The sequence below is a fragment of the Orycteropus afer genome, unplaced genomic scaffold (genome assembly GCF_000298275.1).
Source record: "Orycteropus afer afer isolate SDZICR_OR568_19922 unplaced genomic scaffold, OryAfe1.0 scaffold00099, whole genome shotgun sequence".
NCBI classification, from domain to species: domain Eukaryota; kingdom Metazoa; phylum Chordata; class Mammalia; order Tubulidentata; family Orycteropodidae; genus Orycteropus; species Orycteropus afer.
The window spans coordinates 9,522,563-9,549,512 of record NW_006921686.1 but is presented as its reverse complement, the minus strand read 5'-3'; the positions used below and the strand labels follow the sequence as shown (position 1 = coordinate 9,549,512).

Below are 26,950 nucleotides of genomic sequence, written 5' to 3'. Positions count from 1 at the left end.
TCCTTATATCCAGGAAGCAGACCACATCCCAAAGGCAGCTACTCAGCTGCTTGTGGTAGATCCCACCATGGAGTTGATTGCCAGTCTCATCATGGGAAATAACTACCACCAGCTGCCCAGCCACTCAACCAGGCCCAGCCAAGTTGACACACAGACATAACCGCCACAGTAGCTCTTCCCTATGTCAATCTGTCCTATGCGTTCGTGCCCCCTGAGCTATCTCCCTGTGCAAACACTGCCCTTCTGTTCTCCCACGATTCTAAGGAGTGTATCTACCTGATGTAAATGTTCCCCCTATATGCCTGTCTGTTATTTGGCTGGAAACCACAGGAGTGAGTTCAATTCCAGGCCTTAAGGGTAACTAGGGGCCATAGTCTTGAGGGTCTCACCAGGCTCCATCAGACCAGTGCAACTGATCTTTTTTACAATTTTGAGTTTTGTTCCACATTGATCTCCCACTCCATCCAGGATCTCCCGCACTGATCCCTTTCTGAGTGGTTGACAGTGGTAGCTGGGCACCATCTAGTCCTTCCTTCTGGTCTCACGCTCATATAGGCTGAGGGTCACATGATCCACTAGTCCAGGGGCTATATGTTGAGGATCACTGGTTAGAGCATAGGTTCTGGAACCAGACACCGTGGGTTCAAATCCTGGCTCCGCTTACCAGCTTGTGACATCAGGCAAATTGCCTTCCCTTCCTTGAGCCTTGGTATCCTCATCTGCTCGATGGACACATGATTGTCCCTCCCCTTCATGGATCCTGAGGACTCTGAGATCCATAGGACCCAGCTCAAAGTGAGCTACCCAAACACGGGGTCCCCTGTGACAGTGGCCTTGGCAGAGCCCGTCTTGACCATCCTCTCTCCCCCAGAGTGCACCCCCACCACTATGTCCAAGTGGTCGCACCCCAGACCTGAAGGCTCTGCTCAACGTGGTAGACAGCGCTCGGAGCTTCATCTACATTGCGGTCATGAACTACCTGCCTACCATGGAGTTCTCCCACCCACGCAGGTGCTGTTAGGGTGTGGACAGGGCTCTGGATAGGGCCCCACTGCAAGTGGGAGAGGAGATGGGAGGGAGGGCGTGATGAGCAGAAGAGGGGCGGAAAGGGGGCCAAGGAAGGGGCTAGATGGAGGGAGAGCCACGGGAAGAGACAGAGGAGGTCTAGGGGCTTGAGACAGGAACAGGGTGGGATTACTGGGATGGGGTGATGTACAGGGAGGCAAGAGGAGAGGATGAGAATATCGGCATTGGAGGCAGGGGTGGGGGACTAGAGGTATGAGGTGCAGGGGCAGGGGGTGGGGGACTGCAGGAGGTAGCAAGCAGGGAGTGTGGGCTGGAAACAGGTTGTAGAGCTTGGTGTTTGGGAAGCAGGGATGGGCTGATAGTATTAGGGTTGGGGATTTTTGATCTGAGATAGGAGGAGGGACTGAGGGCCAGGGATGGGGGGATGGTAGACTTGGGGGACTGAAGAATGTTGTTGGGAAGCAGTGGACAAGACAATGGGAGGATTGAGATCTGGAGAAGAAATGGGGTATATGGAATGTGGAATTTGGGAGGCATAAACTGGGAGCCAGAGGTGGGGGTTTGGGGGTTCTCAGAAGCTGAGCAGGGCCCAGGCTTGGACCCAGGGATGAAGGTAAGACTGTGCACAAAGCCACACTCCACACCCACCGCCCCAGGTTCTGGCCTGCCATTGACGACGGGCTACGGCGGGCCTCCTATGAGCGGGGTGTCAAGGTGCGTCTGCTGGTAAGCTGCTGGGGCCACTCGGAGCCGTCCATGCGGGCCTTCCTGCTCTCCCTGGCTGCCCTGCGTGACAACCACACCCACTCTGACATCCAGGTGGTAAGTACCTGCCCACACCCACCCCTCAGCCCCTGCGTAGGCAGTCCCGGGACACAGCCCCCACAGACCTCTCATGTCACCTGATAGGGACGACCAGCGTGAGCTGTGTTGTCATGGGGAGATCATGGGGCCGAGGGGTCACATCGGCATAGGGGAGATGGCAGGCAGAGGTGTCAGGGCCGGGCTGGGACGGGGAGGCACAGAGTGGGTGGCCAGGACAGGGCCAGCACTCGTAGAAGTTGGAGCTGGGACAGAGCGGCCCAAAGGAAGCACCTGTCCCAGCCTGAGACTTTCTTGAGAAGGGGAAATCTGAGGGGTGAATAGGAGCCATTCCAGAGGGAACAGGGTGGCAGTGAGGTGACTCAGTCACTCCCGTCAGCAAGTGTGTCCGAAATGCCCACTACACTAGGCCACCTTTGCCCCCCGAAGATTCTGTGGAAAGAGCTGAGTCCTCACTCACAGACTTCGTTCCACATCCCACCCTGACCCTGCTAGATGGACACAGTGATTGTCCCTGTCCTTCATGGAGCCTGAGGACTCTGTGAGATCCACAGGACCCAGCTCGAAGTGAGCTTCCCAGTCCATCCGACATTCCACACTCCTTCTCATCCTTCCTCCCCTCAGAAACTCTTTGTGGTCCCTGCGGATGAGGCACAGGCCCGCATCCCTTACGCCCGAGTCAACCACAATAAGTACATGGTGACCGAACGTGCCACCTACATCGGTGAGTAGCCCCAGGGCCCCCGATGGGGTGGAAGGGGACAGGGAGCGCTCTGGACACCAGGGCCTGGCTGCCCCCGTGGGGCCCTGACGTTCAGCACCCTCCACCGCATAGGAACCTCCAACTGGTCTGGCAGCTACTTCATGGAGACGGCGGGCACCTCATTGCTGGTGACCCAGAACGGGCGGGGCGGCCTGCGGAGCCAGCTGGAGGCCGTGTTCGTGCGGGACTGGGACTCCCCTTACAGCCATGAACTTGACGCCTCGGCTGACAGCGTGGGCAACGCCTGCCGTCTGCTCTGAGGTCTGGGCCAGTGGGCAGGCTTCAGCCTGCATGGCCCCTGTGGACCCAAGTGCCCTGGGTCCAAGTCCCTGTCCCCATGCCTCTGCTTCTGTCTGCCCCATTGTGGCCCCTGCAGGCACCCCTGCTCTCCCACCTCTACCTCCATCCCCACTGGCCGACGCTGTGGCCCTGGGACCCAGCGGAGCTCGGGGAGGGATCAGCCCCCAAAGAAGTGGGGATGCATGCTGGGCCCAGCCCCCTGGCCCACCCTCTTTCCAGGGCAAGGAGGGCCCAAGGTTATAATATTAAGTAAATAACTTGTCTGTACAGCCTGGGCCTGAGTGTGCTGAGGTGGGACATTGGGGCCCAGGAGGAAGCTGGCATGGGCCTCTGGTGGGGGCAGCTTCGTGTCGCTGAGCCCTCGGGTGTCATCTGCCGGGCCAAAATGTGCTGAACCCGCAACACGTTACCTGTGGGGGCTGGTGTGTACTGAGCCTTCGGTGTGACTGGCGTGTGCCGAACATTGAGCATGTGGCCCTTGTGGACTGGTGTGTGCCAAGTCCTCAGTGTCTGACCTGTGTAGACCGGCACGTGCGGAGCCCTCAGTGTGCAGGGCACGTGAGCACACAGTGTGGGGCCCAAGGGGCCTGGCACGGACTGAGCCTGCATCACGTAGCCAGCGTGGATTAGCGGGTGCCACACACTCGGCATGTTCCCAGCCATATCCCGAGGGTGAGTTAGCATGTCCTGCACACTGGAGTGTGCGCCACGCGGGCCACTGAACTTACACTCGCATGTCCAAGCATGGGTGGGTGCATGTCAAGCCCGTAGCATGTACCGAGAACAGCTTAACTGACAATGAGCCCTTAGCTTCAGGCAAGCTTGGATTAGCACATGCTGAACACAGCATGTTATGAAGGTGGATTCTCACGTGCTAGGCGTGTAGCATAAGGAGCTCGGGTGGTGCAGTGGTTAAAGTATTTGTTCAAACCACCAGCTGGTCCATAGAAGAAAGATGAGGCAATCAGCTTTGTAAAGACTGACAGCTTTGTAAAGACTGACAGCCTTGAAAACCCTACGAGGCAGTTCTATTCTGTCCTCTAGGGGCACTGTGAGTCAGAATCGACTCCATGGCGGTGCATTTGGTTTGGGCTTTGTTTCCATAAAGATTGAAAAAAAAAAAAAAAAAACCAGACCCACTGCCATCAAGTCGATTCCAACTCATAGCGACTCCCATTGGGTTTCCGAGGCTGTAAATCTTTATGGGAGTAGATGACCCCATCTTCCTACAATGGAGCAACTGGTGGATCTGAACTACTGACCTTCTTGTTAACAGCTAAATGCCTTATCTACTATACCACCAGAGCTCCTTTCCATAAAGAGTACAGCCTTGGAAACCCTATGGCGCAGTTCTCTTCTGTCCTTTAGGGGCGCTGTGAGTCGGAATTGACTTGCTGCTGTAGGAGTGGGTTTGGTTTTGGGGCTGTTTAGGCACTTAGCGTATTTAGGGCACAAGCAGAGCCTTTCCTTTTAGTGCCATTGGCAACAGTCCAGTTGGTGCCAGTCACCTGGGACCCCACAGCAGGCCTGGGGCAGAGAGGACACGCTGAGGCAGGACTGCTCAACAGTTCTTTATTGAAATAGGCAGAGGCAGCAGGGTGAGGGCCTGCTTGGGGCCAGCAGGGGGCAGCCTCCTTCCTGCCTCCCTCTGGCCGCGGAGGGGGCCACAGGCCTGACCCCAAGGCCCTCAGAGATCTGGGGGGTGTCGGCGTGTGCCGTGGGCAAGGGGAGTAAGGAGTTTCTGGATAACTGTCTTTCTGGAAGAAGAATCTGTGGGTTCTGGGGACGGCTCTGAGGAGTAGTTCAGGTTGAGAGGCAGCGCCACCCCAGTGATGGGCAGGGGTGGGCTCACCCTCAGTGGTGCCCGCCAACGTACTGCAGAAAGCCTGTGGCCCGGGGGTGGCGGGGCGGCAGACCCTGAGCCCGTGGCCCCCTGACACCGTCCAGGCTCCAGTCTGGATCACTCAGCCATTCCCCAGGACAGCTGCTGGGGTCGAAGAGCTTGGGGCCTGGCCTCTGGGAGGGAGAAGACAGGGCATCAGCCAAGAAGCCCTTTGCCCCAAGAACCACTAGTCTGCCCTTCACACACGCCCTCCTGTTCCCAACTGACCCTCAGTCACATCCTGAGGGTGATTAAGTGGGATCTCAATCCTCATTACCTCCTGGAGGTGAACTGGTGTGTGCTGAGACCTTAATGTGTCCTCAGGGTGGGTTAGTGTGAGCTGAGCCTTACTGCTGAGTGTGGGTAAGTGTGTACGGAGCCTTATTCCTGAACGTGGGTCAGTGTGTACGGAGCCTTATTCCTGAATGTGGAGTGTGTTAAACCTTACCACATCATCTTGAATGTGGGTTAGTGTGAGCTGAGCCTTACTCCTGAGTGGGCGTTAGTGTGCTGAGCCGTATATCCTGTGGGTGAGTGTCTATTAAACCCTGCACCAGCAGCAGGCAGTGCAATGCAGATAGGAGGCAAGGCCTGGTTAACGGTCCTGTTACTGGGGCAAGGGGGGAGGTCCTGGCCCCAGAACCACATGCCACCTGCCCAACCACCTGGCATACCTCAGCATCCATGGCCAGGTCCTTGATGTTGGGCCCATCCCCGTTCCGCTGAGGGATGGTGGGCGGCTCAGTGGAGGCCCCGTGGCGCTCTCCCTCTTCCCAGCCGCTGCCCCGGCAGGGCCCCTCATCCTCTGGGGAGGCGTGGCTCAGCTGGATGAGGTTGCTGAAGTTGGAGTCGGACTTGGAGCCTGCAGGCGCCTTGCAGGCCTTGTGGCGCCCTGCTAGGCAGCTGCCGTAAAAGGCCAGGATGGGCTCAGGGCCCGAGTCAGGCACGCGGTGGCCAGAGCCAGCTGCCTTGAGTGGGGCCAGCGTGCCGGGGACCACATCCGCACAGCTCTCACCCCACAGACCCCGCCCTGCCTCCTGCAGACTCAGGTCGTCCAGCTGGTCGATGGTCCTTTGCATGCCCGGTGCCTTCTCCTCGGGGAAAAAGGGCCCGCTGCCCAGGCTCACGGCCTCCTCCTCCTCGGCCAGCGGGTAATAAGGTGGCCCGTCGTCCAGGACAGCCACAGCGGGTGCCAGCGGCTTGCCCTCCACCTGCAAGGAGAGACGGTAGCTGCGCAGCGAGAGCTGGTAGTAGCGTGTGGACTCGTGGGCACTGCGCAGCTGCTGCATGGACACGAAGGGGTGGCGCAGGGCAGCGCTAGGGCTGATGCGCTCGTGGGACTCCCACGTCAGCATGCGTTTGATCAGCTCCACCATGCTCTTGAGGTCGGCGTGCTCGGCCATCGCCTCGCGGTCCGGGAAGGCCAGCCGGCTGGCTGCCCCCCCACCGTTCACCATCTCAATCTGGTCCAGCGACTTCAGCATGTACTTGCGCCGCTCCAGTGGGCGCACCTGATGGGGCACAAGGGGCATGGGGTTGACGCCACGGCCGTCCCTGTGATGGACAGGTGACTCCTGCCCTCCAGGCCGTCCTCAGGCAGCCCCTCAGCTCTCTTGCCACCATGGGGCCCACATGCAACTCCTGACTTTCCATCCTCGTTGTGGTCTAGCCTAGAGCTTGTTGCTACAAAGCCCATTCACCTGAACCCTGACTTCCAGTTCTGCCCGTGATCTGACTTGGAGCTCTCTTGCTGTTGGGAGGGCCACACACCTCTCTAGTCTAACCCAGAGCTGTCCTACTGCTGAAACAAGCAGGAAAACCTGGCTGTTCTTCATTCTTCCTGTTGTCTAACCCACAGCTCTCACTGATCCTAGACCAGTCCTCCCCAGAGCCATGGCCGAGCCCCTACCAGCAGTTAGCAAAGGGGCCACCTGAAACCTCTAGTTTTTCCTGGAGTCAAACCCAGATCCTTTTCGCAACAGCTCCCACACCTGATCCCAGACCTCCAGTCTTGGGCCCACGGTCGAACCCAGATCCTTCTCACTACACTAGAGTGTGGTAACACCCAGCTCTGGAGCTATTAGAGGAGCTGCTGTAAACTGTCAGTCCCACCTTTGGTCTTACCCAGATCCCCCTTGCTATGATAGCTCCCACCACTGGCCCCACACTTCTAGTCTTTCCTGCTCTCTAACCCAGATGCCTCTTGCTGCACAAGTTTGATGACCACAGACATGAAGACAGCAGAGGCTGCCTTAAACTTCCAGTCCCACCTGGAGTCTCATTCCGATCCCTCTTTCTGTTGCAATTCTCACACTTAACCCCAGACCTCATGTTTTCTCTCTGGTATAACCCAGACCCCTCTTGCTACAACAGCCCTTATAGCCCCTCTACACCTGACCCCTACACTTCCAGCCCCTGAAGTCTCACTCAAACTTCCAGTGCTACCTTTGGTCTCACTCGGATCTCTCTCGCTTTGACAACTCCCATAGCTGACCCCCAAGCTTCCAGTCTTCCCTGAGGTCTAATTTAGACTGTGTGTGTGTGTGTGTGAGAGAGAGAGAGAGAGAGATTTGGGTGAAAGTGTACAGAGCAAATTCATTTTCCATACAGCAGTTCATACACATTTTGTTTCATGACATTGACTGCAATTTCCCACAATGTAACAGCTCTCTTCCCACTTCCTCCCCATGGTTATTACCTCTTGCCTCCCATGCACTCCCACCCCTGAGCTATCTCCCTGTGCAAATACCACCCTTCTGTTCTCCCACAATCACTCCAAAGAGTGTATCTAGGTTCTTCTTGATGTGATAGCCCTCATCCCACCTGCCCCCCTACCTTGGTCTCAGCCAGGTAGTCGGCCGAGGACTTGAGCTGCCAAGGGTTGGTGGCCTCGGGGTGGGGATTGCGCTTGAAGAAGTGGTGGGCCTTGTGGGCAGCATGCAGCAGGTGGGGCTTGGGAAGGCCCTGGGTCTCACAGATGTAGCGCACCTGGTCGTACTCGTTGTTGCCTGGGTAGAGGGGCCAGCCAAGGTGCAGCTCGGCCATGACGCAGCCCAGGGACCACACGTCCACCTTCTCACAGAAGGGCAGGCCCAGCAGGATCTCGGGGGCCCGGTAGAAGCGTGACTGGATGTACGGCTCTTTTATGTAGCGCACCTCGCTGAAAATGCTGGCCGAGCCAAAGTCGATCACCTGTGGGTGGGTGGGTGGGCAGCCACGTGGCCATGGGTAAGCCCCAGGGGCAGCACACGTGGGCTTCCCCAGCTTCTCTCACCAGCGTCTTTCTGTGTCTGTTACTTGCGTTGTCTCTGTGAGTCTGTGTCTCTTGCTTATGTCTGTCTCTTTTGGCCTTTGTCTCTGGTGTGTGTTGGCCTTCATGTCTCTCTCTGCCTCTCCACTAGAAACTTATGCCTGTGATGGAGAGGGGCCCTCTCCATCAGCAAATCTTCCTGACTCCACCTTCTAAACAGATCCGGAATCTGTGTACTCATCCCACCCACGGCTCCCTGGTCCTGTCCACCAAGGTCTTCCAGCTACGCTAAACAGGGGCCCCTTCCCTTTTCTAGCCCCTGCCCCTCAGTCTCCTGCACACACACCAGGGACATTCTGTGAGCTCCCACATCCGAGCACATCCTTTCCCACTCTCGGCCCTCCTGTGGCTTTTATCACCTCCTGTGATTAAGGGGGCTCTGGTTGTTGTTGTTGTTGTTGTTGTTATGTGCTGTCAAGTCGGCCCCGACTCATAGCGACCCCTCCTTGGGTTTCCGAGGCAGTATCACTACGGAAGTAGGATTGCCCAACCTTCCTTCCGAGGAGTGGCTGGTGGGTTTGAACCACCAGCCTTCTGGTTAGCAGTCAAGTGCTTTAGCCACTATGCTACCAGAGCTCCCTGTGATTAAGGGGGCTCTGGTAGTGTAGTGGTTATATAGCACTCAGCTGCTAACCACAGTCAAACTCACTAGCCGCTCTGTGGCAGAAAGAAGTAGCACGCTGCTTCTGTAAAGATTTACAGCCTTGGAAACCCTATAGACACTTCTACTCATAATAATAATCAACGAAACCAAGCTCACTGCCATCACATTGATTCTGACTCAAACCGACCCCCATAGGGTTTCCAAGGCTGTAAATCTTTACGAAAGCTAACTGCCTCATCTTTTTTCTGCTGAGTGGCTGGTGGGTTCAAACCACTGACCTTTTGGTTAGCAGCCAAATGCCTTACCCACTACACCACCAAGCTCCTTGATATCATAACACCACTAATATCTAGAATAAGGAACTCTGGAGGTGCAGTGCACAAGGCATTTGACTGCGAACCAGAAGGTCAGCAGTTCAAACCCACCAGTTGCTCCACAGAAGGAAGATGGGGCAATCTACTTCCATAAAAGTTTACTGCTTGGAAACCCAGTAGGGGTTGCTATGAGTCAGAATCACCTCAGTGATGGCAGTGAATTTGGTTTTGAGTTTTAATATCTAGAACATTGTCTGGCACACAGCAGGGACACTGTAAAGTAAGTGAATGAATGAATGAGTACATGGGGTTTATATCCCTGTTGTTCTGTTTCTCTCTCTCGTTTGTATCTCTCTCTTATTCTTTTGTTGCAACTGCCTCTTCACATCACTTGCCACTGGCTGCCGTCTCTCAGCGTCCCCACCTCTGCCTTTGTACCCGTCCACTAGAAACGCTGTGTCCCTGGAGCCCAGGCCCTCTCTCGTCTTCATCATCAAGCACTGGTGACCCACTGCAGGCTCCTGGCACATGACCAGGAAAGATGCCGAGATAGCACCCCAGGGCTGACCCTCGCCTGTCTCTCCCATGCCTCTGGGGGAGCTGTCTGCCATTCTCACTCCAAGTCTCCATGACTCTAGCTCTGTGCTGCCTCAGTTCTCCTCTCCGAGTTCCTCTGCTTTCCACTCGGCCATCCCTCAACACCCATGTGCAGAAGGCAGTATCACAAAATGGTCATTAATCCTGACTCTGAAGCCAGAGTGCCAGGGCTTGAACCCCAGAGGGGCTGAGTGACCCTGGGCGCTCACTCAACGTTCATTCATTCATTCCACAAACATGGTGCCAACGCTGGCCAAGTGCTATGGATCCACCCTGTCTCCTACTGTACTTCCTAGGATCTCTGTCCTTCCATCTCTCGGACAGAATGCTCTCGCCTTTCCTCTCTCTGTATCTCTGTGTTTCTGACAACCATTCATTTAGTGCTGACTCCATGCCCGTTCTGTGTTAGGCGGTACTTAGGCCCCAGGCCTGCCATCATGGTGTGCGTTCATACCAGCTACCAGAGATGGACCCAGCAGCAGACAGAGGGGTCGAGCGGGGATGGAGGAGGCAGAGGGGTCGGGAAGGGACAGGGGAGGCACAGGCAGGGTACAGAGTCAGGGAAGGGGGAGCCCAGGGGCTGGTGGCCAGCCCACCACAGGCTTTCAGTAAATACTGAACCAGGTTGGCTGTGATGAGCAACGCCACTGCCATCCTTCCAGCTGTTCAGGACAACAGGCTGAGTCCCCCTGGAGTCCTCACTTCCTCACTCCATTTATCATCTGTCAGTTGTCTATAGCTCCAAACTCTACCCAGAATCCACCACAGTCTCCCCTCTCACTCCTCCTTCTCTGGTCCCATCCACCCTCATCTCCTGCCTGGACTAGTTCAGTCACTTCCTCACAGGGCCCTCGTCCTGCCCTGCTCCCAGTCTCTTCCCCACGTGCAGCCAGAGGGACACTGGAAACTGCCCAAGGAGATCATCTCCCTCCTCTGTATAACGCTACCCCGTGGCTCCATCTCCCACAGAGTAAAGCCAAGGTCCTCCCAGGCCCACAGGCCCAGCACGATCCTGCCCCGTCACCTCCCACATCTCCTTTCCTCTCTCTTCCTTTCATTCACTCTGCTATAGCCCCATAGAACTCTTTGCTATTCCTCAAATACAGACACCACACACTCTCCTAGCTCAGGGCTTTTGCACTGGTTGTCCCTACTGCCCCAATACCATTCCCTCAGATGTCTACATGGCTCAGTCCCTCCAGGACTTCCCTCAAAGACTGTGTTCTCAAGGAGGGCTCCCTAACCAGTACCTAAACATCTCACCCATCACCACCCCCTCCCCACGCCCTCCTCCTTCCCTGCTTTATCTCCTCCTCACTCAGGTGCCACACAATGTACTCACTTCTCTTGGGGGCTCTACCTCCCACACTAGAATGTCAGCCCCACAAGGCAGGACCACGCCAGAGGAGCCGAGCTCAGAAGGGACTAAAGACAGAGGAGACCTCAGGGCCAGGATGGGGAACAGGGGTGACATCAGGTCTGGGATAGGGAGATAGGGTTTTGGGGCCAAGATGCAGGAGAGGACTGAGTTGGTGAAACCTCAACATTAGAATGGGAGCCAAGGGTGACCCTAATGCCAGGAGGTGACTCCAGACCCACAGGAAGCTGGGAGAAGACAGGTGGAGGGACGTGAGCACCGTGGGTGACCCCACTCACCTTCACCCTGAAGGGGCAGCGCGTCTGGTCCACCAGCATGATGTTCTCTGGCTTCAGATCGGCGTGGATGATGGCCAGCTCCTTGAGCCGAGCCAGGGCTCTGAGCACCTGCAGCGTGACTGTACGGATGTGGCGGGCAGGCAGAGGCGCGAAGTTATTCTCCTTCTGGAACTCGAAGAGGTTTTGCTCCAGCAGCTCGAAGACCAGGTAGAACTTGAGGGCGTCGTGGAAGAACTCGAGGAAGCGGATGACATGGGCCTCCTCGGGGTCCAGGCCACGCATGCAGCGCAGCAGCTTCAGCTCGTTCTTGATGATGCGGTTGCGATAGGCGTCGTTCTTGAGGATCTTGATGGCCACCATTTCGCCTGTGCTCCGCCGCCAGCCCTTGGCCACCTCCCCGAAGGTGCCCTTGCCCAGCACCTCGATGATGTCGTAACAGTCGGTCTCTGACTGGATGGTGGCCATGGCGGCCCCGCTACCGGCCCCTGCCCTGCTGCCTCCCCCCAGCTGGCTCCGCTGCCAAGACCCACTGCCCCACTGCTGGCCCCGTGGACCCCCCAGTGGGGAAAAGAGAACCACACTCGTGCCTTCTCCTGCGAGCTTCGCCCCCACCTCCCTGGCTTCCCCCTGCCCCTCGGCCACACTGCGAGTCTGCCAGGGGATGCACCCCTCCCCCAAAGCCCACCTGGCTTGGGACGAGGGGGCCCAGGCCCCCTGAATGGGTTCCAGCGTTGCTGAGTGGCTCTGGTTCTGTTGTTGGAGACAGGACTGGAAGGGGGGGTGTGTGCTAGGCTGGGCCCCTCCCCCACCCAGTGGCGGAACCCTGGAGAGGCCAATGAGTGAAGGGTCGAGTGAGAGAGGTGGTCAACCGTGGACCTTGGGCATACAGGTACGTGGTATACCTACAGATGGAAGTGAGGAAAGGCAGGCTTTCCCGACTAGGGGAATGGCGTGGACCGTGATGTGAAAGCGTTTTGTGTAGAAATGTATGTTCAGAAAACACCTGCCATAGCTGGTGGCTGCCATGAGGGACTTGCCCAGGCTGTACAAGGTCCCGAGTGCCAGGCTTTATTCTGAAGGCACTGGGGAAGCCATGGAAGGGCTTTAAGCAAGGGAGGGCAGGTTCAGATTGCAGTGTCAAGAAGGGTGAATTGGAAGGGGCAGGAGTACAGGCCTAGAGCCTGGCAAGGAGGCTGGGGCAGGGTCCAGGAGCATGAGGCTGGGAAGGGAGAAGGCGGCGTGTGGATGAAGTTCTAAGGGCTGTGTGGACGGCCGCAAGGTCTGATGGGTTGTGGGGAAAGGAGGGAGTCATCTGGGTGAGGCCCAGAGCTCTGGCTTGGATAAAGATGGGGTGGTCCTGAGATAGGGGTGTGGACAACGAGCAGATGGGGGGAGATGCTGAGATCAGATTTGGAAATCTAACACCAAAACATTTAACTATGTATGGAGTGCTTTGAAAGCATAATCTCATCCTTACAACATACTAAGTAAGAACCAGAAAACTCTCAGGTAAATCAAAAAACCAAACCCCCTGCCATCCAGTCGATTCTGACTCATAGCACCCCTAGAGGACAGGGTGAAACTGCCCCCATAGGGTTTCCAAGGCTGTAAATCTTTAAGGAAGCAAAGCCCAAACCAAACCCACTGCCATGGAGTCCATTCTGACTCACAGCGCCCCTAGAGGACAGAGTGGAACTGCCCCACAGGGTTTCCAAAGCTGTAAATCTTTACAGAAGCAGACTGCCTCACTTTTCTCTTCTGGAGCGGAGCAGCTGGTGGGTTCTGATCGCTGACTTTTTGGTTAGCAGCCAAAAATGCCTTAACCATTGCACCACCAGAGTTCCTCTCTTTCAGGCAGCTAATCTTTTTTTTTTTTTAATTGTGATTTGGGTGAAAGTTTACAGAACAAATTTCTATACAGCAGCTCACATACACTGTCTCATGACATTGACTATAATCTCCCACAATGCAACAGCTCCCCTCTCACTTCCTCCCCATAGTTACCTCTTCCCTGTGTCCTTCCATCCATGCACTCCTGCCCCCTGAGCTGTCTCCCTGTGCAACACAGCCCTTCTATTCTCCCATGATTGATCCCTCCAAGGAGTGTATCTACCTAATGTAAACAAACGTTCAGCTCATATGCCTGTCTTTTGTTTGGTCAGGCAGCTAATCTTAATAGCTCTATTTTATGGAAGAGAAAATCGAGGCTCAAAGAAGTTTTAGAAATGGTTACCCCAACACAAGCAGTTTGCAATCAACAGCTGACCTAAAGGTTGGTGGTTTAAACCCATCCAAAAACTCCGTGGACAAAAAGCCTGGCCATCTACTTTTATAAAGATTCCAGCTGAGAAAACCCTGTGAAGCAGTTCTACTGTCCAACACACGGGGTCACCAAGAGTCAGAGTCAACTCAATGGCAGTGGGCACTGAACTGCCAAACACAGACTTGGATCCCAAGCAGCCTGGCACCAGAGCCCAGAGCGGATCCACCACCCCACACAGCCTCCTAGTTCCCAGAAGACACCCTGGGGAGGTGTCCAGGCCACGGGAACCTCCAGTGGACTTGGGAGTTTGGGAGCTGTCAGCACAGAGGTGAGAAGAGGAAGCCCCGAGAGGGTGTGGGGGTGGATGGGCCGCGAGGAGTCCTGAAAGCCCAAGAAACACAAGAGAGAGCAGCGGGGAAGAGAGATGTTGAAGAAGGGCTCTGAGAATCAAGACAGGGAGACAAGGATCCCCCATAGTAGCCGCAGAGAGGGCACTGTGGATGGAGGGTACCCCCAAATCTTGAGGTGCTGGGGAGGTGTGCCCCATTAAGTGTAGCTAACTCTTACAATGTTTGGCAGCGATGAGGAAAAAGCATGTGATGGGGCAGTGACCAAGCTGGGGCACCAGGTTAAAGGGACATCTGTGGGGGGGGTCTGTGACGTTTCAAGGACCTGGGCCTTCTCCTCTGGGATGGGAGGGGCAGTGGGTGAGGGCGGAGATTTGAAGCGTGAGAAGGACAGATCTGGGACCATGAGGAGGCAGGGAGATGGGACTGGTGAGCCTGCCTTCTTAGTCCAGTCTGGGCTGTCACAGGGACCCGTGGGAGTGTCTATAGAGGCCCTGGTGGGGGCTTAGGGCCTGAGATCCTCAGTGGGGTGGGGGAAGGGAGTCAAGGTCCAGCACTGGGCTGAGGACCCTGGTACGTCATCCCAGAAGGCAGCCAGGTGTCAGGGTGGAGGCTCTGTGCCCACAGTTCTGGAGACAAGACAGAAGGGGCCTCCCTGGGTAGGGCCTGGGAGGGGCAGTCAAACCAGCCAGACTGGAAGGGGAAGGGCAGGTTGCAAGAAGGCACCCTTGGCAGTGGGGAAGCCCTGGAAAGAGGGCAGTGGTTGGTGATGGTTCTGCTAAGGGCCCCTGGGGCCAACCCAGTGTGAGTCCCCGAGGACAGGTGGATCCCCCCCAGGGGGTGCCATGGCTGTGCTCTACAAAGGGCTAGGCAGGCCTCACTCTCACCCGAGCCTACCCCAAAGTTACCTTAACTCTTCTTACACCAGGGGTGGCCTATGTCTCCTCACACAGCCTGGCTCACCTCGCCTGAAACTTCCCCTCTGGAGCTCCTTTTTCTGCATACGCCCCACCCGCATGCCACACACACACACACAGCACACAGAGGAGACCCAGACACATGGCTACCTCTGGATTACTTTATTCACATGTCACAGCCGAGACGCAGGTGCACATGCCAGTGGGACAGGCATGGCTCTCCCACCCCAGCCCTGGTCAGTCGCCCACCTCCCACCCCGAGGGTTAGTGCTAGTTATCTCACATACAAGACAGAAGGAGGAGGGGGACGCCAGGCCAGGGCCCTCTGCCAGGGCCCTCAGACGACAGCAGCCTGAGCCCCCTCCATCCGGGTGGGGCCTGGAGCCCCTGTCTCTGAAAACCCCACACCGGGCAGCCGGACCCTGAACCCACCCTCCTCCTGGTCCCGGCTCTGGGCCTTGGGGCTAAGGGACACCCTGGGGAAGTGGAACTTGGATGACTTCTCCCCCCCAGGGGACTTGGGGGCTGCCTCACCCTCCTGCCCCCTGGAGGCCTTGGAAGGGGCAGCCAGGCCCACACGGGGCAGGCGGACACGCACCCGGCCTCGACGCCCTGAGGCCCCTTCCCCACTGCCCTCTTCTTCCTCCTCCTCGGGGCTGGGGGAGCCCTCCCCTGCGGCCGCCTCGCCCTGGCTGAAGCCCACACGGGGCAGCCTGAGTTTTGGGCTCTTGACTTTCTCGCCATCCTCGCCCCCCTCCTTGGCTCGCACCAGGCCAAACCGGGGCAGCCGTACCTTGAGCTTGTGGCCGGCGTCCCCCTCGTCCTCTGCCACCTGGTACTCGGCGTGGCTGCCCACAGCAGGTGGGGAGAGCTCCACGTCGGGCAGCGACAGGTGGAAGGAACGCTCGGCCCCTGTGGACTGTTCCTCAGTCCCCTCTGCCCCTAGCCCAGCTCCTGCCCCCAACGTGGGCATCTTCAGCCGCAGCGCAGCCCCCTCACCCGTGGCTGCCTCACCCACCTGTGCCTCGCGGCCCAACCCCACGTCCAGCTCAAGCTGGGGCACGGTCACAGCAGGCATCTTGAAGACACCCTCACCCACCAATAGCTCACCACTGGCCTCCTGGGCTCCAGGCAGGGACAAGGTCACCTGGGGCACCTGGACCCTGTAGCCCACTGTGCCCTCTGAAGCAGCAGCACCCTCAGCCTGCTGCCCCACGGTGGTACCCAGTCCCATCTCCCCAAAGCCAGTCAGCTCCACCTGGGGTAGAGAGATGCCCAGCGGGGGCCCCTTTGGTACCCCCTCCTGGCCCTCAGCACCGACCTGCCTGGTCGTGGAGACCTGCAGGCCTGACAGCCGCACCCCGCTGACAGCCACTGCCCCCTCCGCCCGGCCTTCCTCCTCAGCCCCCAGCGTGACCAGCTCCACCTCGGGGAGCTTCAGCTGCCTGGCCGTGGACTCGGGCTTTTCCCCCGGACTGGTGCGCCCAGCCTGGACGTCCGCTTCCTTCCCCCGAGCCAGTCCAAAGGAGGGCATTTTTAGCTTGGGCACCTTCACCTTCCCATCCCAGCCCCAGCCTTTGCCCTCCAGCTCGGCCGCCCCTGGCACTAGTTCGCCTGCCTCAGTGTCCCGGCCTCTGACCCCAAACTTGGGTAGGGCGAACCGGGAGCCCTTGAGCTTGACGTCGGCCCCTGCCACCTCCACCTTGCCCGCGGGCAGATGGGCATCCAGACTGAGCTGCGGGATGGACAGATCGAGGGCGGGCAGCAGGCCCGCCTCCCCTGCCCCTTTGGCCTCGGCCTCCGTCCCCGCTCGAGCCTTGGGGAGTGAGATGGCGAACCTGGATACCTTTAATTTGGTGGCCCGCCCAGCCCCCTCAGCCTCTGCCTTGGCCGCCTTTGGCCCCGAGAGTCCAAACTTGGGAAGAGAGAACTTGGAGGAAGAGGTCTTAGCTTTCATTTCCATCAGCTCTAGCCGCCCTTCCTCAGCTTCCACTGTGGGCAACTGTGGAGTGACGATCTCAACAGAGGGGACCCGGAAGCCCGCTTCCCCCACCCCTGCTGCCACCCCAGCGCCGTCTGCCCGCTCCACCTTGCGTACTGCGCCTGCTTGGACCTGGCCCTCCAAGCCCAGGGCCCCTGGCAGGTCTAGCTCCACTGAGGGCAGTGTGAGGGAGGGGGCACCCACACGAGCCTCGCCGCCCACCTCTGGCTGCAGACAGGGAAGTGTCACGAGCTTCCCTGAGACCTCAGCCCCCGCCTCGCCTGGCTTGCCTCCTGCCGGGGACCCTGGCCTCCCCAGCTTGGGCATGGTCATCTTGGGCATCTTGAAGCCAAACTCGGCCTGCTCAGCCCTGGTAGCTTTGACCTGCACCTCTGGAGCCGTGGGCAGCTTCACCTCCCGGGCCTTTGGAAGTCGCACATCTGGGACCTTGGGCACCTCCATTTCTGGCAGCCGCATTTCGGACACCTTCGGCAGCTGCACCTCTGGGAGGCGCACGTCGGGCACGACCATCTCAGGCACCCTGGGGAGTTTTATCTCTGGGAGCTTCATGTCAGGGACTTTCATCTCTGGGACTTTTGGCAGCTGCACCTCCGGGAGGCGCACATCCGGCACGGCCATCTCGGGCACCTTGGGGAGCTTCATCTCAGGGAGCTTCATTTCCGGGACTTTCGGGAGCTGCACTTCCGGCAGGTGGACGTCAGGTACGGCCATCTCAGGCACCTTGGGGAGTTTCATGTCTGACACCTTTGGCAACTGCACTTCCGGGAGGCACACATCGGGCACGGCCATCTCGGGGATCTTCGGGAGCTTCATTTCCGGGACTTTCGGGAGCTGCACTTCCGGGAGGTGCACGTCTGGCACGGCCATCTCGGGGATCTTCGGGAGTTTCATCTCAGGGAGCTTCATTTCCGGGACTTTCGGGAGCTGCACTTCCGGCAGGCGCACGTCAGGCACTGCCATCTCAGGCACCTTCGGGAGCTTCATCTCTGGGAGCTTCACCTCGGGGACTTTCACCTCGGGCACTTTCATCTCAGGGACTTTCGGGAGCTGCACCTCTGGGAGCTGCACTTCCGGCACGGCCATCTCCGGCACTTTGGGGAGTTTCATCTCTGGGACTTTTATCTCCGAGACTTTTGGGAGCTCTACCTGCGGGAGTCGCACGTCAGGAAGGACCGCCTCAGGCACTTTTGGGAGTTTGATCTCAGGGGCTTTGGGGAGCTTCACTTCTGGTCCCTTGGGCGCCTTGACTTCAGGCCCTGACACCCCAATGCCAAAGGAGGGCATCTTGATGGTGGGCAGCTTCAGCTTGCTCTCAGCTACGGCTTCAGGGGCAGCAGGTCGCTCCAAGAGAGAAAGCCCAAAGGTGGGCATTCGAAGTCTGGGCCCCTTTGCCCTGGCTTCCGGGCTGACCTTAGCCACCTTGCCTTCAGCAACTTCCTTGGCCCGAGCCCCGAAACGGGGGAAAGTGAGGCGAGGCATCTTCAGGGCCACCTCAGGTGCCTCTCCCCGGGCCTCTGCTTCTATACCCGGCAAGGCCAGGTCCACTCCCACGGTAGGCGCTGCCACGTCTAGGGTGGGTACCGTGACTGCCACAGCACCTTCCCGGGTCTCCAGGCAGGGAAGCGTGGGCAGAGTAGGTAGTGAAGGCAAAGGAGGCAGCTCCACTTGGGGCACTTGGATGCCCACGGCTGTGGGCTCCTGAACGGGGGCAGCTGGGGCTGCCAGCCCAAGGGTCGGCAGGTGGAGGGCAAAGCCACTGGTGATCTCTGCTGAGGGGGCCACCTCCCCTGGCCCTTTGGGGGCTGAGACCTGGGGGACACCCACCTCGGCGCCTGGCAGCCGGGGCCCAACCAGCTCCACCTGAGGCGCTGTGAAGCGAGGCCCTGCTGCCACCTCAGCCTCTGCCTTGGCCTTTCTGCGGGGAGGAGCGGCAGCAGCCAGCCGGGCTGCCTGAGTCTCCTCGGCCACTTCTCGAACCCGAAGCCGGGGCAGCTGGAGGCGCCGGCGGGCAGGGGCAGCTGGGACAGGACCCTTGACGGCCTCGACTTTAAGACCCCGACGCAGCCGAGAGAACTTAGGGAAGGAGAATTCGACGTCAACAGGGGCCAAGTCTGCAGGGGCCCCTAGGGCCCCGGGCAGCACCATCTTCTTCTTCTTCACAGGGGACAGACTCTGGATGTTCTGGGGAGAGAGGAGAGAGGGGGAGGCAGTGGGACAGTGGGAGGCTGAGGGCGGACAAGAGGAGCCCCACTAGCACTGCACCACGATGGGGATGTATGTGTTGAGTGAGCACGTTTTGTCCCCCAAACACCATCCCCACTTTTTGCCTGTTATTTCACTGTTACTGCCCAGGAAGGCAAAGGCATTCATTCATATAGATTCTCACAGTGAGTCAACAGGAGTGTGGGAGCTACAATGTACCCAGACTTCTAGGACCGTAACTGGGATTTTCTCCAACACCCTCATTCTAGAGATGGAGAAACTGAGGCACAGGGAGGGAACGAAATTTGCTTCAGCAAGTGAGCAACGCTCAGCCTTGAACCTGGCCTTCCTGGTTCCCAATACTCCAGTTCAGGACTGGTGGGGGTGCCTCTCCATGTGAGTGAGAGCCACGGTCTGGAGTCAATGGGTCCCCCTCCCGAGGGAAGGGTTTACAGAACGAGTACCGGGGCAGAAAGGTGAGATTAGCTGTAGGGTTAGTAATGAGATGGCCCACGGTGGAGGGGAACAGGGCTCACGACGCATTGATGGGGTCGCCAGGGCAATCCAGGCCCAGGGCCGGGGCTGGGCTCAGCACGCGTACCAGCTTGGCCACCTTGGCCCGGGGGCCCTTGATCTCGTAGCCAGCCACAGTTCCGGGCCGTAGTGCCAGGTCCCCAGTGGGCACAGTGCGCTTCAGACAGAAGGAGACCTTGTAGGGCTCTGCGCATTGCAGAAGGCGTAACGCATCCTCGTACTTGAAGTTCTCAAAAAACACGCGGGCGCTGAGCAGCTGGTCCCCTGTAGCAAGGTGGAGGTGGAAAGCAAGTTGTAGACAATTCCCGGCTCCTCCGTGGCCTACTTGCACGCAGAACGGTGGATCCAGTGCGCTGAGGCCCCGCCCCAATTATGGCTTGCCCCGCCCACCCAGAGCGCAGAGTGGAGTGGCAAATCTCTGCCCTGTTAGAGGACCGCAAATCCTTGGCCTTAGCTCCGCCTCTTCCAAACCCTGCACAAGCCCGTGCTCCTTGAGGTTGGCCAGTCACTTTTCATAACCCTTACCCGTCCTCACATTTCAGATACTGATTTTGCTTTCATTCCTGAGAGAGCAGAATCAGAAGGAAACTTCTAGAAGCTCCCACCCCATCTACCCAAACACCTACCTGCTTGTGGTGATGTACTTTACTGTCCCTCCTGTCCTCACTCCTAGCTCAGGTCAATCCACACCACCTTCTCAAGGATGTCCTCGAGTGGTTCCCTCCTTTCTTCCCTTCATCATCAGTTTGTCCCTCTCTCCTACATTATCCCATTAGCATACAAACATGCTATTCTCTACTTAAAAAAAGCTGACTTGCCCTTACTCTCCCTCAAGCTCCTGCCCCAGTTCTCTGCTCACTTTCACAGCCAAATGCACGGAATTGTCCAGCAGTATTATTTCTACTTCTCCCCTTTGGCCATTTCCCTTGAACTTGCTCCAATCACACTTCCATCTTCCTAACACACACCTGAATGGCTCCTCTCAGGGTCCCAGGGAGTGACCTCTACATAGCTAAATCCAATGGACAAGTCGCACCTTTCATCTGCTTGGACCACTCAGCATTTGACCCAACTGCATTTTCTCTCCTCCATTCACTTGTTCACTTGGCTTCCAGGATGCTACTTTCTCTGGTTTTCCACCTGCCTTCCTGACAGTTCCCTCCCAGTCTCCTTGGATTGTTCCTCCACATCTCCCTGACCTCTTAAAGACAGTGTCCCAGAGCTCAATCATCTTCTCCAGCCACATGCTACCTTCTCAGTCTTCTGGGAAGCTCATCCAGGCTCCAGGGCTCCAAAACCATAGATATACTGATCATTCCCAAGTGTACCTCTCCAGCCTAGCACTCTTCCCTCCATGCTATAGTCATATCCAACTGCCCCTCCACAACACTGCCTGGGTGCCCAAGAGGCACTTCTCATTTCACAGATCCAAACTACACTCCTGGTCTTCCTCCTCCAAACGAGCTCCAGCCCCTGTTCCCCATTCGCAAGACTCCATCCTCAGGTCAAAACCCCTGGTCACATCCTTGACCCCCTTCTTTCCATTACACCACATATCCAGTCCTGAAGGCTCTTCCTTCAAGTATATTCAGATTCCAAACCCTTCTCATCACCTCCATCAACACCAGCTTGGTCCTGAACATCACTGTGTCTTTCCTGGATGATCACAGAAGCCGCCTTGGTGGTCTTCCCTGCTCCATACCCTGCCTCCCAACAGTCTACTGTTAACGAAGCAGTTCAACACAATCAATTCACGTCCCTGTCTGCTTGCAGCCCTCCCAGAATAAAAGCCAAAGTTCTCACCATGGCCTATAAGGTCCTCTAAAAATTGTCCTTCCTCTTACCTTTGTGATCACATCTCTTACTCTCTTCTTCACTAACTCTATTCCATCCACACTGGCTTCCTTGTTATTTCTCCAAGCGAGGCACACTTCCACGTTGGGGAAGACTTTGCATTGGCTGTTCCCTGTGTCTGGAGTGCTCTTCCAGATGGCCACACAGCCCTCTCCCTCATCGCCTTTGGGCTTTCTACCTTTCCCTGTCCATTCCATTTAAAACTGCCGCCTCCCTCCTGGCATCCAGAGCACACATCACCTTCCAGTTATACTTTACTTATTTTGTTTAAATCTGTTGGCTTTTTGTTGTTCACTGCTGCGACCCAAGCACCTAGAACAACTTCTGGAAATGGAAGGCACTTAGTAAATGATTTTTGCATGAAGAAACCACTCAGCCTCTCCATTTTCCTAAATTCTCTCTCATCTACTAAGCTCCTCTCCCAGCCTCATCGAAGTTGTTAACTCCACCCCTTTTCTCGTGTCCTAACTACAAAAACAGTAACTAGCAACTACCAAAACAGTAACTAGCACCTGCCTACTGCTTACTATAAACCACCTAGCTATGTGCTAAGTGTTTTCAAACACTGACTCATTTAATCATATAATAACCCTATGAGGTAAGTACTAGAATTATTTCCTTTTTAGAGATAAGAAAACAGGCACGATCGAACGATCACGAGCTAGTAAATGGCAGATCTGGGATCCAAACTTCACCCAACGTATCTCAAGCGCGGCTCTGAACAAGCGCAACATCGTGCAGACGCACAAGACCACGCCCCCAGACACTTAACCCCGCCTCCTAGTCGTCAGTCACGCCCACATTCCACGGAAGCCAGCCTAAGCCACGGCCACCTGGATTCCTAACCCCGCCTCCACAGGGCTGCCCCGCCCACTAGGGACACTCGCCCCACCCCCGACCCCGCCCACCTTCCTGTAGACTAAGACTCCTGGCTGCCGGTGAGTCCTCGCGCAGCTCGCGGACGAAGATTCCCTCCTTGCCGCCGCCGGCTACGTTGATACCACTGACCCCGGTCTGCGCCTCCGTCTCCACGATGATCTCCACCAACTCCGCCCGCCTCAGCTCCTGTGGAGGGCGGCGACGGGTCGCCAAGGGACGCTAGGACCGGACCTCGCCCAGAGCCCTCCATCGCGCTTAAAAACTACTCTTAAACAGGTCCTCGGGGCACCTGCCCCTGGGCGCGGCCCAGGAGGGACGTCCAGGCACAGCCACTCTAGCATCTTCCCTTTTAGGAAGCGCAGAGGCCGTTCACTCTAACACCGGAACTACTCAACTGTTTGACCCGCGCGCGGGGCTAGCTGAGCCCCAGGGACCTCTGTCGGAAGGGGCGGGGCAAAGGGCAGAGTTGTAGTCAAGGGGCGGGGGAGGAGTGGCTAAGGAGCCTTGGTGACTCAATGGTTAAGTACTTGGCTGCTAACCAAAAGGTTGGCAGTTCTAACCCTTGTGCTCTGCATGGGAAAAGACCTGGGATTCCGTTCCTGTAAAGATTACAGCCTAACCACTGGGAGGGGGATTTATGTAGGAGATCCCGGATAGAGAGGGAGAACAATGTGGAGCAAAACTCAAAATCATTTGGGGAAAAAAAAAAGAGAGAGACCAGGTTTGCTGGTCTGATAGAGCCTGGTGGAACCACTGAAACTATGGCCCCTAGCTGCCCTTCAGGTGTGGAATTGAACCCACACCTGTGGCTTCCAGCCAAACAAAAGACAGGCATATGAGTTGAACATTTATCTGAGGTAGATAACTCCTTGTAGAGAACAGTCATGGGAGAAAGAAGGGCTGTTTATGCACAGGGAGGCAGTTCAGGGGGCTGGAGTGCATGGAGGGATGGACACAGGGAAGAGGTAACTATTGGGAGGAAGTGGGAGGGGAGCTGTTGCATTGTGGGAAATTGTGGTCAGTGTCTTGAGACAAAGTGTTTGTGAACTGCTGTGTGGAAAGTGAATTTGCTCTGTAAACTTTCACCCAAATCACAATTTAAAAAAAAAAATTACAACCTACCCTATGAGGCAGTTTTACTCTGTCCTATAGAGAGTCCCTATGAGTTGGAATGGACTGCACAGCACACAGCAACAGCAAGAGAGAAAAGCTGAGATAAGACAGAGCGGTTAAGACCAGATAGGGGCGGGGCTGTGCTCTCTCAAGGGGCGAGGCCAGTTGGGGAGCGTGTGGCTGGATATCCAGGCCAGAGAGGAGGGGCCAAGTGAGGTATACGGCGTGGTGGTGGTGGTGGTGGTGGTGGTGGTGATGGCGTGGCTTGAGACCCTTGGCAACCCCGTGTGGGCAGAAGAGCAAATCACCATGCCTGTCTCCTGAGGCACCGCTAGGTCGGTTCCAACTGCCAACTTCTGGCTAACAGTCCAGCGCTTAACCATTTGCACTGCCCAGCCATTCCAAATAAGAGTACGGAAAGGTGCCAAAGATATGAGAGGGGCGTGGCCAGGGTGTTCAGAGTCCAGGAGCGAGAAAGGATGGGGGCGTATATCCTAGAGGTGGGACTGAACGGTGGGGAAAGGCTCTAATAACAGCAGGACAAAGGGTGGAGTGAAGATAGGATTCTGAGGGAAGAGCTTCCGGTTGTGAGGGGGAGATTGGCTTCCTTGGAGGTTTGAATATGTGTGAGACTGCCCTATTGTGGACTCTGTGATCCCAAGAACTGCCGAACGCCCACAGGAGAGGGAATCCAGTGAAGGAGGGGTGCGTGGGTAATGAATGGTGGACCTGTGGACATGGTATTCCTGGCATTTACTGTAGATGGTGCTGACCTGGCCCTGGCCCAGCAGCACACTGGGGTTCACATCAGAGTGGCCCGGAAGAGGCAGTGAGGGACCTGGGTTCCAGACCCCTCTGGGACCCTGATCTGCTTGCTGTGTGTGTCTGGGGAAGAACCTTGCCCTCTCTGGCCTGTTTCTCTGCTGTAAGGTTGAATGACATGGGGGTACTGAAGCAGTGGGGATCCGAGGAGATGCTATGATGGGCTGGGCATCGAGGCAGACCCAGGAGTTGCGCCCAGGGCGTGGCGAGAGAAAATCAAGGCTGGGTTAGATGCTCCACGGAGGTGGCCCTGGGGGGCACTAAGGGGCTGTTGTTATGTGCCATCGAGTCGGACCCGACTCACAGTGACCCCTCCTTGGGTTTCCGAGGCGTTATTACGGAGGTAGATTGCTCCATCTTCCTTCCGAGGAGTGGCCGGTAGGTTTGAACCACCAGCCTTCTGGTTAGCAGTCAAGCGCTTTAGGCACTATGCTACCAGAGCTCCTACTAAGGGGCTGGAAGGGGGCAAAGTGGGAAGGGCAGGAAGAACAGTGGCAGGAGCAGCAGGGGGCAGCATGACTGTCACCACTACCCTTTGCCCAGCAGGCCCTGGGCTAAGCATTTTGTGTGTAGCAAAGATCCTCCCCACAGCCTTGACCAGTAAACAGAGGACACTAAGGCCCAGAGAAGTGATGTGACTTGCCAAACGCCACATAGTAACTTAGGCAGCTGGACCTGGACATCAGGCCTGTGATCCCAGAACTTAGTGACCTCCCCCAGCTTTACCCACTGCCTGCCTCCCCCGGCCCTGTAAAAAGTAGACCCACCCTGGGCCTGGCAGACATAGGAGCCAGCCAAGGCCGATACTGTATCTCAGTAACAGTGACCAGCTAACATTCAAGGAGGCTTCCCCGGTGCCAGGCTCTATACTAATGTCTCAAGTGTGAGTCATCATCACCTTCTGAGGTGGGGACCATTGACCCATTTCACCGATGGGGAGATTGAGGCCCAGAGAGGTGAAGTCACCTGCCCAGGGTTGCACAGCTGAAGTGGCATGGCTGGGATTTGAGCCCTTGCATGCACAGCCCATGTCCTTAACCCCTACACCATACTGCCTCTTCTGATGAAGAGCTCTGCTGGATTTTCTTCAGCTCATTTGACTCCTCTGAATTGTTGTTGTTGTTGTAATGTGCCATCGATTTGGACCCGACTCATAGCGACCCCTCCTTGGGTTTTCCAGTCAGTATCACTACGGAAATAGATTGCCCAACTTTCCTTCTGAGGAGTGGCTAGTGGGTTTGAACCGCCAGCCTCTGGTTAGCAGTCAAGTACCTTAGGCACTATGCTACCAGAGCTCCTCGTACCATCCGGGATGGTCCACGGACCCATGGGCCCGGACTTAGAAAAATTCTCAGGTGACCCCTCTGACACGGGGCTGAGGCCAGCCAGGGTGACCTTCGCGGGCCACCACAAGCGCCACACCGGAGGCACCGGCGACGACCGGGCCATGCAATGGCCGCTGGGCACCTTCTCCTGTGCATCTTAGTCTAAGAACCAGCCACTCCTCAGGCAGAAGACTGGACGATCTACTTCTATAGAGATACCGCCTTGGAAACCCAAGGAGGGATCGCTATGAGTGGAATCGACTCAACGGCAGTGAGTTTGGTTTGGTTTGGAAGGAGCTCTGGTGGTGCAGTGTTTAAGGCATTTGGCTGCTAACCAAAAGGTTAGCAGTTCAAACTCACCAGCTGCTCTGTGGGAGAAAGATGAGACTTTCATAAAGATTTGTAGCCTTGGAAACTCTATGGGGCAGTTCTGTTCTGTCCCACAAGGTGGCTGTGAGTTGGAATCAGCACATGGCAGTGGGTTTTTAATCTTGGTCCATGCCAGGGACTATGCTAAGCATGTTACCTGTTATTGTTATTATTTTTTTCCCTCACAGTGACCCATAAAATAGACCCTGTTGCTATTTCCAATTCACAGTTCACAGATGAGGCCACTGAGACACAGAGAAGCCAAGAAGTGTCTTCTTGCTCCCCAGTCTGCATCTAGGCATACTAGCTTCTCTCCAGGCCCCAGAAGTCCTCTTCCCAGAATTAGGGACACTCACCTCTGCACTCCGACTCCTGGCCTCCATGGTGATGCTGGGAGTCACCCGGGCCCCAGACGCCTGCTTCCTCTCCTCTTTCTGCTGCAGGACCAGCTTTAGTTCTGCATGGAGCAGCTGCCGCTGAGCCTGTGGGTCACAGGGATGGGGCTAGAGCCTGGGAAAGGATGGGAGGTGCGGGGAGGCTGGGCTTAGAGGGTGAGATCAAGGTAGGTATGGACACAGACAAGAGCCCCGAGTCCAGCTGTACGCTCACCACTGCCTGGGCGCAGGCACCCCCTCCTAGCAGAAGCCCAGCCCGGGGTGCTGCACAACCATCTGCAGGGCTCACGCCTTTCCTCTGGGATCTTGTTGCCTGCCAGGGAGAGAGCTAGGCTTCAGGCTTCAGGCAGGCCAGGGGGAGGCAGTGAGGGGTGTGTGGTGCCAGCCAGTGCTCACCTGAGGGTCACCTCCTGCTCCTTGGGCCTCCTGGGTCCGGGGCTCTAAGAAGGATAACATGAACGGTATTATCAGTTAATGTACCAATTGCTCTTGAGTGCTAAGCCCTCTGACCCTTTCCACACACTGCCATTATGCTATCTCCATATGCAGGTGGGGAAACTGAGGCTAACAAGACCTTTGGCTAAGGTGACACAGCTGAACAACACATAGTAAAGCCAGAATGGACTCCTAGTCTTGTCTGGGAGCAGAGGCCCC

At 56.8% G+C, this 26,950-nt stretch overlaps 3 protein-coding genes across 3 annotated transcripts in view; 1 reads left to right on the top strand and 2 right to left on the bottom strand.

Moving 5' to 3' along the window:
• PLD3 (phospholipase D family member 3) overlaps positions 1 to 2,871 on the top strand; it is a 16,359-nt gene extending 13,488 nt beyond the window's left edge. Inside the window, exons 8-11 of the mRNA XM_007942983.2 lie at positions 872 to 1,011; positions 1,683 to 1,848; positions 2,473 to 2,572; positions 2,684 to 2,871. Coding sequence (XP_007941174.1) covers positions 872 to 1,011; positions 1,683 to 1,848; positions 2,473 to 2,572; positions 2,684 to 2,871 — 594 coding nt within the window. The remainder of the gene's footprint in view (positions 1 to 871; positions 1,012 to 1,682; positions 1,849 to 2,472; positions 2,573 to 2,683) is intronic.
• Positions 2,872 to 4,765: 1,894 nt separating this feature from the next.
• On the bottom strand, positions 4,766 to 11,739 carry HIPK4 (homeodomain interacting protein kinase 4). Its single transcript, XM_007942982.2, has 4 exons — positions 11,275 to 11,739; positions 7,629 to 7,985; positions 5,468 to 6,304; positions 4,766 to 4,927 (listed from the first exon to the last, which is right to left on the bottom strand). The coding sequence occupies exons 1-4, from the start codon at positions 11,737 to 11,739 to the stop codon at positions 4,766 to 4,768; spliced, it is 1,821 nt and encodes a 606-aa protein (XP_007941173.1).
• Positions 11,740 to 15,138: 3,399 nt separating this feature from the next.
• On the bottom strand, positions 15,139 to 26,284 carry PRX (periaxin). Its single transcript, XM_007943147.1, has 4 exons — positions 26,258 to 26,284; positions 22,302 to 22,458; positions 19,607 to 19,803; positions 15,139 to 18,984 (listed from the first exon to the last, which is right to left on the bottom strand). Exons 1-4 carry the CDS (start codon positions 26,282 to 26,284, stop codon positions 15,139 to 15,141), a joined length of 4,227 nt encoding a protein of 1,408 aa, XP_007941338.1.
• Positions 26,285 to 26,950: the final 666 nt, after the last annotated feature.